Source organism: Tenebrio molitor, chromosome 9 (assembly GCF_963966145.1).
Source record: "Tenebrio molitor chromosome 9, icTenMoli1.1, whole genome shotgun sequence".
NCBI classification, from domain to species: domain Eukaryota; kingdom Metazoa; phylum Arthropoda; class Insecta; order Coleoptera; family Tenebrionidae; genus Tenebrio; species Tenebrio molitor.
The window spans coordinates 9,075,688-9,089,762 of record NC_091054.1 but is presented as its reverse complement, the minus strand read 5'-3'; the positions used below and the strand labels follow the sequence as shown (position 1 = coordinate 9,089,762).

Genomic DNA, 14,075 nt, shown 5'->3' with positions numbered 1-14,075 from the left:
GGTTCGGGACAATCTACATCGAAGGGCACAGGCGTGTATTAGAAATCACGGCCGACATTTTGAACATTGTGCCTAATAAATTGTAAGTACAGTAGTTGTGGTTTTTGTTTTGACTTTTCCTTTCACTTGGTTTTCACTCTTAATGTTACACGTTTTTGCGACTGTGGGTTTAAAGTGTTTTTCGGCTATTTCATTCAAAACAAGGTTTTGTCACTCTCGGTTTTTAAATCGTTTTTGCGGATATTCATGTTTCGATTTATTAGAACTTTCAGAAGCGTCTCGTTCGGGATGGAATTAAGTTAAATTGGACTTTATGAATTTAAAATGTTTAACCACATTTTCGGTTTATTCACTTCCTGAAGATCCTGGGCTTTTAAGTTTGTGACGTATTTCGAATTCACCCTGTATAATAGTTCCCATATAGTGAATTTTTTTTAATAAAAAATTGTCAATTTCAAAATTAAGTAAAAAACCACTCTGTACCACCCCAAAATGTGCACATACGGGACCAGCTGTATAACAATTTGACACCAAATTGTAATTAAGGTTATGTTCATTTCACTTCCCGGACCTGTTTTCCGCGAATTCATTTTCAAAACAAATTTAATGAGACATCAGCGGACATATTTTTCGAATTTGAAATAATATCTCGCTCGTCAGGGCGCAGGCTCAGTTAGATTAAAAAAATGTTGACACTCAGTGTGACTAATCGTATTATCATGAAAATCACTGTTTGGCTCATACCAAGATGACAACGTTTTGACAATTGTTTATTAAAAAATTTCAATTATACTTATTCACAATCATTTTGAATCACCCAATACTTCGTATCAAGTGAACGGATGGTAATGAACTCGAGTTTATTGTTTATTTTTACTTTATCTGAACATATGTAATGCTTATTTGTATTTGATGGATTTTTAAATTGTAGACTAAAAAGGTTGACATTACCTACTTGAAATAGATATGGCAACATTGCATTGCAAGACCTCGAGTCAAATAGTAAAAATTTGCAGTTTTTAAAGAAATTAATCGAAAAAAATTAACAATTTTGGCATTATAAATGATGTGCAATGCAAAACATAGTGAAGTGGAACAATAACGTAAGTAAATCAAATCAATTCCACAAGAGAAGAAAAGAGAGTTTCTAAATGCGACGTTGTCAAACTTCCCACGTTTTCGATTGCTGCATGGCCGAGAAGAATTCCTACGATTTATAATTTGATTTTTTTTTAATGTGCTTACTGCAAACACGCTCCCCACAAAAATTATCGCACCACCCTGAAAAATCGTTGTTTTTCCAAGACGAATATGCATGAAAGCAACATACTAGGTTTACATCATGGAGAAACAGTTTTTATTTACTTATCTGCAAGCACCAACACCGATTTAAAAAAAATTTGGCAACTTTTCTTTTAATTTGTGAAAAAGCTAAATATACCCATTTTTCTAGTTTATTTGTAATCGCGTTTTTTATTGAATGTGTCATTTGTACAATACAGGGTGTCCCAGAACTGGCTCCCCAGAGAAAACAGGCATGTGCCGACAACAAAAGATACTCCAAATTGACTAAAATAAATTTTCTGCTAGCTCAAATTACCGAGTTATAAAGTTTTTAATTTCACCAATCCCGGAAGCTCGTCCTCAGGTGTTACTAAAAAATCCGATCGGTTGCTAAACAACAACAAAAAATCTCTGATATCGCACAAATCAATAAAATGTTTGGGCAACTGAAATTTTGACGTTTTCCGATATAAAAATTCGTTGACGTTTATCTGTCATCAACATCAAGACTTGACAATTGCAAAATTCGAAATAAAACAATAAAAATGGCGATTCTAAAAAGAACCATTTATTTAAATAGGTAACAATGTTAAAGCAGATGTTCGAAATGACCACCATTCATTTGTATGCACAATTGTGCTCTACGTAACAAACTTCTTGTAGTAGCGTTAGTTATCATTTCTTCAGTAACTGAAACAAAGCCTCCCGAATTCGAACTCTCAGATCAGCCTCTGAATTTATGGGCCGCCGATAAATGATTCAGATCTGGAGACCTGGCAGGCCAATGATGCGGTCCTCCTCGACCGATCCAGCGCTGTGGATATTGGTTACCCAAAATTTCCCGAACGTTTCTGCTAAAATGTTGGAACCAGTCATTTATGCTATAAGCAAGAGGTACAATTTGAAGTAAATCAGGTAGCTCCGTGGCAATGAACTGAGCATATCTTGCCCCCGTTAATCTTGAGGAGAATTGAAACGGTCCAATCTAGAGCCGGGGATTCGGAATTTTAACAAATGGAAGGATCCACCACGCTTATACTTGCCAAACGATCGCCCAATAGCCCAGTCCACAAATTAACAGAAAACCTATGTTGAAAACCTCTGGGAAATAATTCTCTTGGATTTTCCTCTGCCCAGATATGAAGGTTGTGATTATTGGAACAACCTTACTGGCAAAATAGCGACTCATCAGAAAACAGTATCCGTGACAAGAAGTGTGGAGCATCGTTTTGGTTTATTAATCACAGATAAAACTCTCGCAATTGGATAATCCTCTGACAGAAGATGTTGTACTCCTGTATAGTGGTACGGATGCCTCCTATTATCAGCTGGAACTCTCTGCACCGAACTCTTGGATAAACCCATTTCACGAGAAACTGTTCGAATACTCCGGGTGCCGTCTTCCTCAAAGACATTCAATACTCCTCGTGTTCGACAGTCCTTACATTTCTTGGAGTACCCCCAACTTCTTCTTCGAACTGGCTGCATCTGACCCGTTTCTCGACCCCGAGCGATTAATTTCAGGATTGTTTTATGATCCGGATGACTTTGTCTTTGTGGAAATTGTTCACGGTACAACCTTACTGCTTCACGTGCATTGTTCCCACATCGCACAAAAGTAAGAATCATATCTACGTACTCAGAGGAAGAATACATGTTAAATGATACACTTGAATTAAATATCGCAGCGAAATTGTATAACAAATGTCAAACTGACGTAAACAATCATTCTAATAAATGTAGTGGACCAAATCTAATAAATCTAATGGACAGAATTATAGAGGTTTACGGATAAAAAGGAAACCTAGGCAACGCAAAATTGCGATTATTCCACCTTAATGATGCTCAACTCTAATTGGTCAACTTCAGAATGTCTTTTCTCGGTTATCATTTGAGATAGGACTTCTTTTCTTCAAAATACACGTTAATATATTCGCTCTAAGGCTCCCTTTTTCCTCTGGGGAGCCAGTTCTGGGACACACTGTATAAATTTGACATGATGAATTTTCCTCAACGTGTTAGCTATCATCTGACCTACGAAAAGCTGTCCAAGCACTTGCTTTGCTAGATGGTCGTAGCCAGCGATATGTGGCGAGAGTCCTTGGTGTTAACCATTCTACTACCATTGTCACACTGGAACAAAGACACCAAGAAACTGGGAATGTTGACAGAAAGCCAGGGCAAGGCCATCGAAAGGTGATATCGGTCCGTGGTGATCGCTTTTTGTGCCTAACAGCGCTCCGTACTAGGCAATTGCACTGTTAGATTGCTTCAAAGGGATATGTTAGCTACCAGAGATGTGGAAATTTCGCTGCAAATGGTAAGAAACCGTCTTCATGAAGACAATATTCGGACTTGTGTAGCCGCAAGAGCACCATAACTCACCAAACAACATCGTGTAACTCGTTTAGCATTTGCTAGGGAACATGTGAATTGGGATATTGGAGATGGGCAGAATTTTATTCTCTGACGAGTCAAGATTCTGTCTTTATGCAAATGACAGACAAATGCCGGTGTATAGGAGACCTAGAGAGGGGTAACTTTGTTCCCAATGGGAACATTAGTGGAGGGTCGGTAATGATTTGGGGTGCCATCTCTATGCAAGGTCATACAGAGATTAATTTTACTTTTGTTTGTTTTTTCATTCTTAAACTCATATATTTCAATTTTAGATGTTTTTTTTTCTTTTTTATTTATGCCTTTTCTCTCGCAACACATTTTGTATAGGTACTATCTTATGCTTGCATCACAATCATACATTTCTTTTGTTATCCTTATTATTTAAATCGATATAGTTTGAATGGACATCATACAAAAAAAAAATAAAAATAATCGAGACCTTCAAGATTACATTTACGGTTTTTCTCTCTCCAAACAAAAATTACGCCTTTTTGTTATTCTTTCGTTCTTGTGGTGTAGAATCTAGGAGCATCACGTTGAACAATTTCCATATAATCCTCTATAATCTATAATCATTTAAGATGTTCCTGTTTAAACTAGGTACGTCAATAGATAATATTACTCATGCCAAAAATTTGCTCTCATCACATGATGCTCCATTTGTTTTCGATTACGAGTATTCTCAGAAAAGTACACTCACCTACGTGCACAACGAGCCTAAATAAGTACGAAAACATTTCTGATAAGAGACTCGACGTTGATAAGATAAAAATCCAGAGTATATGATAAAAATCCAGAGGCAGCCGCTTCATAAGTAAAATCTGTGGGCCACTCGTTAGACATTATTTCACTAAAATAAAAATGGATCATCGTCATAACGGTGGGCACCATGGGGGTCATGGGCACCATACAAGTCTGCATTGGACCAACAGAGGACCCCATCACGATCACCACCACGCACCTCCACACCACGACATGCATCACAATCACCATCACCACGGACCTCCACACCATGACAGACATCACAACCACCACGGCCACCGATACGTGAGATGCTGTTTCTGTACAATTTTATAAAAACTATAAACTTGTTCTGTAAATCTGTATATTTATCTTTTATATAAAAATGAATATTTTGTTGTAACAAGTGTTTTCGTTAAAATAATGCACTAAATATCACACAAGTGGCAGATTATTTGAAGCTTTGGCATAGGAGTATAGGAACTAAGCGTTAAGAATATCTTTGAAATCTCGAATTAAATTCATCTTCGTCAATGGCCCCAGAGGCTAAAACACACAATCAATAAAAAAATGCGGTTTTTTTTTTTGGAAAATTCACGTTCACCGAAGCATTCCTGAGGTAGAAGAAGACGTGGATCCACAAAACGATTATCGCGCATCCTTACATCAAGTTCTGCAAATGTTTTTACCAAAAAAGTCGAAACAAAACTCAAAATTAAATGTTACCGCCTTTGGTGGCTTCGTTGTAGAGTTGCACCAAAAATCTCTTGTCTTTGGCCATCCAGACGACCATTTCGCGCAACATGTTCACTTTCTCTTGTTGCGCAACGGCTTGCTCCCTCGTGTAGTACACGATGACACTAAAGATAAACGTTGTTGAGTTGAGACACAAAGATGCGAACAAAACCCACCCTAGCGCTATCAGTATAAGCGTGACCCCTCCAGGTTTAAAAACATTCATGACCACCCTCCAAAACGTACTCCCCTCTTCGAGATTAACGATATTGCTGGTGACAATTTCGTATATGGAGCTGTTGTAGTCCTGGAATGGGCCACAATTCGAGGGGGGCACGCTACAACAAACTGTCAATTTAAAAAAAATAAAAACGGGTGCCACTCACCTTGTTATGGTGTACCCGTGGACCGCCACGATCAGCAGGATGCTAACAAAGATCATCATCATAAACCAGGTCTGCGCTTGCGCCGCCCTCCACGTCTTCTTCGGGGGTTTACACAGTTTGCGAACGCACCACTCCGTCACGTACCAGATTATAAACATCTTTAGGGTGACTATCGCGGGCAAGATAGGCGAATACAAGAAACCCACCCAGAAGAGGGCTTGATTGTAAATTATTTGTAACGTGTGTTTGGCTATGTTAAACTCGCTTTTGGGGTCGCGACCAATAGTTCTAAAAGTGAGGTTATGTAACTGTCATTTTGTGTATACTTTTATCAATTACTTTTGGATTATGAGGGATCCGATGTCGAAAAGTGCTGTGAAAATCACCGAAAAAATAAAATCGAACAAGATCAGACGGTAGATTTCTGAAGCGATGCGATTTTCCCAACAATTCTGAAAAAAAAAATGTGAAACCAGAGAATTGGAGAAGTGTAAAGGGTCGTACAATGTTGCCGGATTCTTTCAACCAAAACGTCAATATGACGCCTACGATGACAGAACCTAGGAGAAAAGTACGAAAAAGAGTGATGTAAATGGCGGTTTTGGGATTGTTGTAGTCTTCGTATTTGGCAATGTAGTTGAAGATAATCGGAATGATCATGATTATGATGTTGACGACGACCGGTGTTATCAATATATTGTCGCTGTTGTCTAGGGAAAATCTTGTGAGTAACATCCAGGTGAGCCAACCTACTGCGCCCAAAACCACCAGCACTAGAAGATTTACGACAATTTGGATGATGCTAGTGTAGAATTTGTGCAAGCACGAGCGGCGCGGATCGTTTTTAATTGCCTCGCTCAACAACTCTCTCAATTCGTTGTAAATCGCTGACGACTTCAAAGCGGCCGCTTCTTTGGTGGCAATACCAAAGTCCCAACCGCAGAAAATTTTACTAGCGAAGACATTCTGCAAGCCGCCTTCTGTCTGGATGAAACTTCGCCGGTAGGATTCAGCCACGCTGAAAGGGAATTGTTAATTCTTGATGAAAGTGAAATTAAAAAAAAAAAAAAAAACGGACTAACCTCACGGCTAGAGCCACAAATGAAATCATATAAAGCACGGCCATAACGGAAAAATAAGCCGCAGGCATGTCAAAAGCTAAATGGGGGATTAACTGAATGGATTGGTCGGTGTAATGGCCGTAATAGAGCACGGTTTCTTCAAGCATACCCTACAATGTGCGTTGGTAGCAAACTTAAAAAAAACAAAATTACTACAGTAACTGTGACACTCACGTTACCGACGAAAATGTCTTTGATGTTGAATGAGTTGGTGTTGTGGCGGGTCCCGTTGGAGCCGCTCGCGTCGTACACGATTTGGGGCACGACGACCAAAACTAGCGACAGAACTGCTAAAAGAAAATTCATGACGAACAACCACCTCAAAAATTTGAAGTACGAGGCGTAACCCGACCCGAATCGGCCCTCGATGTCTTTCAAAGTGCCGTGCCACAGCTCGAAATAGTTGAAGTTTTTCAAACTGTCGACAAACTGGAAGTGGGCAAAACGGTAAATTCGAGTCGAAAAAACAAATTTATTTCTTTTACTTTATTGAAACTGATGTTTATCCTGTATTTGACGCGTTTCCAGAACGAAATCGGCCTCCGTTTCGACTTTTGACTGACAGATTTTGACAGCTTCATTTTGACGCATCTTTTAATGGTGAGACACTGGGGTAAGTCCTTCAAAGCTTCCCTGCAACGCTACCACACTAAGAAAATCAAAACCCCTGCAAAGTGTTTTACTTTCTGAGCTGCTCCGCGACTGGCGTGTCCTCCATCAGAGTCTCGTCTTGCTCCATTTTGGCCACGATTATGTTGGCATGATTGTCAAAGTTACCTGTAGGTCCTGTGTAGAAGGTCCTGCCGAAATTTCTGTGCCCCGAAATGACTCGATTGGGCCTCCTCTCCTGTTCAAAATTCCCCGATTCTTGGCCAAAACTCGACGACGATGGTGTCGTTTCCTGCGAGCGCCTCGACAGCTCGGACATCGCGAGATCAGACCCTCTTGACATGTTTCGCGGATTGAATCGAGGTAGCGGCGGCCGGTGGTAAATAGCCCGTTTGTGCAAGTTATCTCTGCGAGAATTAAAACGAATTCTTATGTGTATTCTTTACCTGTTCATGTTGACAGAAATTATTCACAAACTAAATAGACGCCGGTATTAAATTTGATAAGAGCCATTGTGCACTTATCAGTCGCTTAGACCCCATAAAACGCTCTTGATTGTTTACTAATACTTCCGATGATAACGTTATGAAAGTGATTAATGAGTAACAAATAATAAAATTCGGAGTAACAAACAGATAACAATAATTGTGACACGGTTTACCTTTTGCAACGCCTTCATAGTTGGTTTCTCATTTTTGAGGAATTTGCCGAAATTAGTTTTGAGGTTATGTCAATTGGATTGGTGACTCGGGTGCGTTCCAAATTATCAAAAAATTCATTTTGGAAATCAAGTATATAGGACGCCCCCGTCAATTTTCAGAGACATAGCAATACCTGACACCTGAAGGCGAAAACGTTTCGATAATACACCACCCCTGTCGCGGCAGACCAGTCCTTCAAATTTTTGTTCATGTTGTTGGAAATGAGGATCGGGCGGCAAGACGCAAGACGTTAGCTTCCTTGAGGACGTTTTTCCGGAGGTACTCCTCCAGGACACCTGCGGCACTCAGTGCACAGTTACAGATTTGACAGGTAGAAGGTAGACAATCAATTTGATGCAGTGAGACAATCGGAAATGATTTGTTGGCATTCCAAAGCGTGAAAGAAAGAGAAAGGAAGAAATCCTGGTTCCAGGAGCAAGCGCGTTTCAAGTCGGACGAGCTGCAACGGCCGGGGAAGCCCCACAGCTACGAAGATCTGTTCGGTCTCGAAGGTAGCTTCAATCAGCTGAATGTCAATTAAAAAATAAATCATTTTCATTTACAATTTCAATGCATCTTTCCATGAATTTTGTTCAGGACTAGTGTCTTAAAAAAACACGTCGCACCTAACAATGCTTCTCCAATTAATGAAGTTTAATTTTAGTTACAAACTCGCGATTGGCAAATTACTTAATCATGGGTTGTTGAAAACATTACGTATGCAACTTATTATACACTCTTCTGGATTCGAGAATGCATTTTGTCTGATAAAAAAAATGATGAGCGGGCAAGCTTTTTACTTTCTTGCAAACGTCTTGAAACTGTATAAAGCAAACAATAACTGAAAGCGAAACCATTACTGTTATTGTCTCAGTCTCGATCGTAATATAAGAACGAAATAAAACTAAATGTCAAATTTACTTAATAATTAAAATGAAAGGTGGCAACGCTGCAAACAATAAACATCACCGCAGATAATCCATATTCACAAATAATCTATAGATACAAGTATTGTAAACAAGTAAAATATTATTATAGGTAAAAAAGTAGACTAAATAAGTAATAGTTAGGTATTTATGTAACGAGTTTCTGTGTAAATTGGGCTTTTCTAATTGCCAGAGGGACAAGCTTAAAACAGGAGCGTAGCGAGGGTTTTAAGGTCTCGAGGGCAATTAGAAAAACCCAATTTACCCAGACATGAGTTGCATACACAATTTTATTGTTTGAAACTACGTCCCTGAAGCTTCCAAATCTTTTAAAAATGGTTTCGCATTTGCTTTTGACAGTTTTGACAAATTTTTCAAGACCTGTCAGAAATGTAACGTTGAATGTGTTGTCTAGGGCAACGGTTCGTTATCTGCTCATTTTGCTTTAGGGCAGTTAAGAGGCAGTTTACAAAGGAGAAAAATGAGAATTTATGACAGTTGAAAACAATAAAAAAGATTTATTTTTTGAAAGAGTGTGTCAACAGGTAACGGTAACATTATTTGGTAAGAAAATGATGTTCGCTTGTTTAATAATGCAGCTACATTTCGATTTATCTTCCTCTGTTCTTCATTAACTCTACTTGTAAACAGTCAAATCTTTGTATTTGTATGGACATAACCCTGACTCGTCGATTAATTTGGGAAGTTGGTAGACCTTTAATGTTGAGACTCAATTTAAAAGCATAACATTATTTTTTTTTTGACAAATCGCTTTTAAATCATCTGGCATTTGGAAACGTTACGTATGCAACCCATTGTGCACTCACAGAGAGCCTTTGTTCTGAAAAAATGGTGAGCCGGCGAGCGGCAATCTTGCAAACGTCTTGGAGCTGTACAAAGCAAACAAGAACTAAAAGACTGTAAAAGCTAAATAATGACTGTTATTGTCTCAGTTTCGATTGTTACATAATTTTAAAAAATAACGATTTTCTAATAATCAAAATCAAAAGCGGCAACACGGCAAATTTGCCCAATAAACATTACCGCAAGTGATTCATTTTGGCAAATAATCAGTAGATACGACAAGTATGAACTGTAAGCGAGACAAATATTCTTATGCGCAAAAAACGTAAATCAAATAAAAAAAAAAGTTGCATTTATTTTTCAGAAGAATGTGTCAGTTGGTGACAGCAGCATTACTCGGTAAGAAAATAACGTTTCCTTGTTTAAAGTGGTAGATATACGTCCTAATAAGTACATGTTGGATTTATCTTACTCTTTTCTTCGTAAAATCAACTTGGAAACAGCCAAATCTTTGTATCGGCATAACCCTGACTCATCCATTAATTTGGTGAAGATGGTAGCGCGACAGATCTTTTATGTCGAGGTTCAATTTAAAAGCCTAATATATTTTTGTATAAATACAACCAAATAAGCATTGATAATAAAAATTCGAAATTACGACCGAACAATGAACAAAGTCGCGATTATTAAAAAATGTTAATAAAGCATTAAACGACACTCATGCTATTGTACTTCAACTAGCAAGTGGGTAATTTATTCATAACAACATCAGATTGTTCTGTACAACGTAGGTATCCAAAGTATTTGATTCATTTGAACGACAATTTCCCGGTGTTCCCAAAATTAGTGCCTCAAATTAAAACGGTCAACACTGAACAAAAACATGACAATGAAATTTGGTTTTCGTATAAAATATGTAAAAAATAATCACTGCGAATAACATTGGTCGTGAGTCATCACATCAAACGTAAATTCTTAAGATTCTGTGGATTTTTCATTTTATCACAGATTATGTAGAAATACGATGATGTCTTTCATAAATGTTTATACAAATCGAGCGAGCCTTATCGCCGCATTAAATATCGTAACTCCATCCCCTTTAACCTTAATCGCACAAAACACGTTAGTCAGATTACGACTGCATCATTCCGCTCACAGTACACTTCGTCACGACACCATGAGGATCGCACTGCTCTTAGTTTGTCTCTTGTCCTTGACGTCGGCAAACCCAGAAGCCTTGCAGAAGTTCGTCGAGGGCAACAGATGGTTCTCCGGGGCTGTGTACAAAGTGAGTAGAAAATTCCACTTCGAACTTTACCTAAACCTCGTATTGCGCAGGAAGTGTTGGCTAAAAACGACGGAAACTTTTTGGTTTGTCCCTTCTCGGCCGAAGTCATATTGGCGTTGGCCCAGTGCGGCGCCAAAGACGAAACTGGGGAGGAAATCAGAACCGCTCTTCGCCTCCCAAACAGTCAAGAAACTGGAGAGGTCTTCAAAGCGCTTCTGCCCAAGCTGAAAGGAAATGATCTGTACAAGTTCAATGCCGCCAACAAGATCTACGTCAAGGACAATTTCCCGGTTACGGCTGCGTTCAACACAACCGCGATAGAAACCTTCCAGGCGTCTTCGCAGAATCTGGACTTCACCCAGTCCGACGCCGCGCGCATCATAAACGACTGGGTGTCCCAAAAAACCGAAGGCAAAATCCGGGACTTGATCGACTCGGAGGCTTTAACCGACGACACCGTCATGGTTTTGGTCAACGCGTTGTACTTCAGCGGGAGCTGGAAGAAGCACTTCAAGGCGCGCTCCACCCAAAAGAGGAAATTTTACAAAACGAACGAAGACGTGGTAGAGGTGGACACCATGAAAAAGAGCGACTACTACGGCTACTACGAGAGCGAAGAGCTCGGAGCAAAGTTCTTGGAGATGCCGTTCAAAGGAGCGAGAGAAGTCAAGATGGTCATTGTGCTCCCCAACGACAAGGAAGGGTTGAAGGAGTTGGAAGGAAGAGTCGAAGAAGTCTACAGTGGTGCGCAATTCCAATGGGAGACGGTCGAGGTGGAGCTGCCCAAGTTCAAAATCGAGACCAGCATCGACTTCAAGAGGATCTTAAAGAATGTAAGTGGAATTGGACGTTGAGATTTGTGTGACAAGTTTGTTGCAGTTGGGGGTGCAGAAAGCCTTCTCGAGGGCCGATTTCAGCGGGCTTGCGGGCGAAAAGGGTGAGATTCACATCAGCAACGTCGTCCAGAAGGCGTTCATCAGTGTTAACGAGAATGGCGTCGAAGCAGCCGCCGCCACTGCGGTGTTGTTCCACCCCAAGAGTCTCATGGACTTCTACGGGAGCAAAACGTTCGTAGTGGACCACCCCTTCATGTTTTACATCAAAGTCAGCGACATTGTGATATTCACAGGTCGCGTCGTCTCTCCATGACCAAATTTCAACACTTAGATCCACAATACTCGTATTTAATTAAATAGAACAAAACATATTTTATCGAGTCCATTACATTGACCTATTATAACACATTTGCGTACTATTTTTGATAAGAATTTGTTTTTACTTTATTATTAATGAATAAATTGATTACTCAACTTTGTCTTCATTTCTTTCTTATAAAACTTGTTGGTCTCAAGGTCGAACAACAAGTACACTTGAACGCTTGCCAGAACGACTCGAACTCGAACTGTTGACATGTCGTGTGTCAAAAAGCCGTCAACAAAGTGAGGTTATGTGCAATGTTTGTGTGGATGTTTTTGCAAATACGAAGAGTGCAACGGGGCTGATTCAAGCGGGACGCGTCAATTCGGATTATGCGGTGTGATTTGTGGTAAACGATGACTTTCTACAACTGGAATTTCGTGACTCCAGTTGTACCCACTTTTTACACTTATATTTTGCAACCTGCGGTAGAACCGATCACTATTCAGTTAAACCAACAAGTACCGTCGTTACAGTTGAATCAAGACGTAAAGAATTCGGACATTTTGGATATTTCCAGGCAGCACGTAGTGTTGGGTGACAATGTGGGGGTGACGAGTATAAAAGAGGAAAGTGCTGAGGAATGTACAGAAGTGTACAAAGATTGGACGGTAGTAAGTGTGAAGGAGGAACCGGACGAAGACCAAGACAGAAAACCTGAATTCGAACTGACAGATGTTGATAAAACTGAAGAGTGGTGTGAGATTCCCATCAAGGAAGAAGTGGAAAAAAATGAGGAGAAAGATGATTTAATCGATGAGGTGAGCGAGGAGAGCGAACTGAAAAATTCTGTGGAGAAGAGTGAAGTTGAGACGAGTCCGCAGAAGGAGCGACAGCTTGAGCGAGGTAAATCGTCGAAGAGGTCAAAATTTTTTGACTGTGAGTACTGTTCATACAAGACTAATTGGAAAGGTAATTTGACGAAACACGTGGTCAGTAGGCACACGGCTCTGGAAGAAATCAAGTGGTTGGAGTGTGAGCATTGTTCATACAAAGGCAAAACTAAAGACTATCTCAAATGCCACCTCCTCCACGTTCACAACATTTCCGTGAAGTGGTACAACTGCTCGCAGTGCTCGTTCAAGGCGAAATTGAAAAGCTTGCTGGAGCGACACGTGATCGTGAACCACACCGAGTCCGAACAGATCAAGTGGTTTCAATGTGACCACTGCGCGTACAAGGCCAAGCTCAAGACCAACCTGAAGCAGCACATCCTGAGAAAGCACACGAACTCGAGCGAGATCAATTGGTTCCAGTGCGACTACTGCAACTTCAAGACGAAGCGGAAGCGCAACCTGAAGTTCCACCAGCTCAACAAGCACACCGATTACGACAAAATCCAGTGGTTCCTGTGCGAGTTCTGTCCGTACAAATTCAAGAGGAAAGCGGCGATGAAGGTGCACGTGGCGACTATGCACGGCGGCGACGGGACCAAAAGCAAGAAGGCGAAGCAAGAAACGCGAGAGATTCCGGTTTTCATCGACAACAAGCTGTGCTGGAAGAGGATCGTCGTGGCGGGGAAGCCCCAAGACTATTCGTTCAAGTGCACCCAGTGCGACTTTACCACCACAGACAAAGAGTTTTTCACAAAACACGTGCTGAAGGAGCACACCGTCACGGAAATTAAAAAAGAAGATGACGGGATTGTCAAAAAAACGTACAAAACTAAAGATGTGATGGTCATCGTTGATGATGTTCCGTGCGTCAGGAAGATTATCGATCATTCGTTGTCGCACTCGTGAAAATCTTATTCTAATGTAATTTACTACGTGTACGGTGTAATTTTTTGTAACTTAATTGTTATGTGATGTTTTTGTTAGATTGGCAAGAGATATATTAAATAAATCAATTCATCCGAACGTTTCACTTAGGTCGATGATGAC

General features: G+C 40.1%; 3 protein-coding genes across 5 annotated transcripts; 2 read left to right on the top strand and 1 right to left on the bottom strand.

Annotated features, from left to right (window-relative positions):
- Positions 1-4,772: 4,772 nt before the first annotated feature.
- LOC138137622 (transmembrane channel-like protein 7) lies at positions 4,773-8,333 on the bottom strand. 3 transcript variants are annotated; one of them, XM_069057121.1, is made up of 12 exons: positions 8,111-8,333; positions 7,351-7,683; positions 7,153-7,300; positions 6,842-7,096; positions 6,629-6,777; positions 6,051-6,564; positions 5,886-5,998; positions 5,547-5,834; positions 5,337-5,498; positions 5,152-5,285; positions 5,024-5,098; positions 4,773-4,971 (listed from the first exon to the last, which is right to left on the bottom strand). In XM_069057121.1, exons 2-12 carry the CDS (start codon positions 7,617-7,619, stop codon positions 4,916-4,918), a joined length of 2,163 nt encoding a protein of 720 aa, XP_068913222.1. In that variant the 5' UTR covers positions 7,620-7,683; positions 8,111-8,333; the 3' UTR covers positions 4,773-4,915. The 3 variants fall into 3 exon arrangements, with proteins under 3 accessions (XP_068913222.1, XP_068913221.1, XP_068913220.1); XM_069057120.1 differs by lacking the exon at positions 8,111-8,333 and adding an exon at positions 7,938-8,092; XM_069057119.1 differs by lacking the exon at positions 8,111-8,333 and adding an exon at positions 7,723-7,881.
- LOC138137626 (serine protease inhibitor 3/4-like) lies at positions 8,333-12,305 on the top strand. The gene is made up of 4 exons (XM_069057126.1): positions 8,333-8,489; positions 10,835-10,995; positions 11,046-11,828; positions 11,875-12,305. Exons 2-4 carry the CDS (start codon positions 10,885-10,887, stop codon positions 12,142-12,144), a joined length of 1,164 nt encoding a protein of 387 aa, XP_068913227.1. The 5' UTR covers positions 8,333-8,489; positions 10,835-10,884; the 3' UTR covers positions 12,145-12,305.
- A 243-nt stretch (positions 12,306-12,548) lies between these two features.
- LOC138138583 (zinc finger protein 711-like) lies at positions 12,549-13,934 on the top strand. Its single transcript, XM_069058573.1, has one exon. It carries the CDS (start codon positions 12,549-12,551, stop codon positions 13,932-13,934), a length of 1,386 nt encoding a protein of 461 aa, XP_068914674.1.
- Positions 13,935-14,075: the final 141 nt, after the last annotated feature.

Coding starts and splice junctions, on each gene's coding strand:
- LOC138137622 (XM_069057119.1), bottom strand. Junction 6,778..6,841: donor AAGACATTTTCGTCGGTAAC/GTGAGTGTCACA, acceptor CGCACATTGTAG/GGTATGCTTGAAGAAACCGT. Junction 5,835..5,885: donor GGATCCCTCATAATCCAAAA/GTAATTGATAAA, acceptor CCTCACTTTTAG/AACTATTGGTCGCGACCCCA.
- LOC138137626 (XM_069057126.1), top strand. CDS start 10,885: ATGAGGATCGCACTGCTCTTAGTTTGTCTCTTGTCCTTGACGTCGGCA. Junction 10,996..11,045: donor TCTCCGGGGCTGTGTACAAA/GTGAGTAGAAAA, acceptor CGTATTGCGCAG/GAAGTGTTGGCTAAAAACGA. Junction 11,829..11,874: donor TCAAGAGGATCTTAAAGAAT/GTAAGTGGAATT, acceptor AGTTTGTTGCAG/TTGGGGGTGCAGAAAGCCTT.
- LOC138138583 (XM_069058573.1), top strand. CDS start 12,549: ATGACTTTCTACAACTGGAATTTCGTGACTCCAGTTGTACCCACTTTT.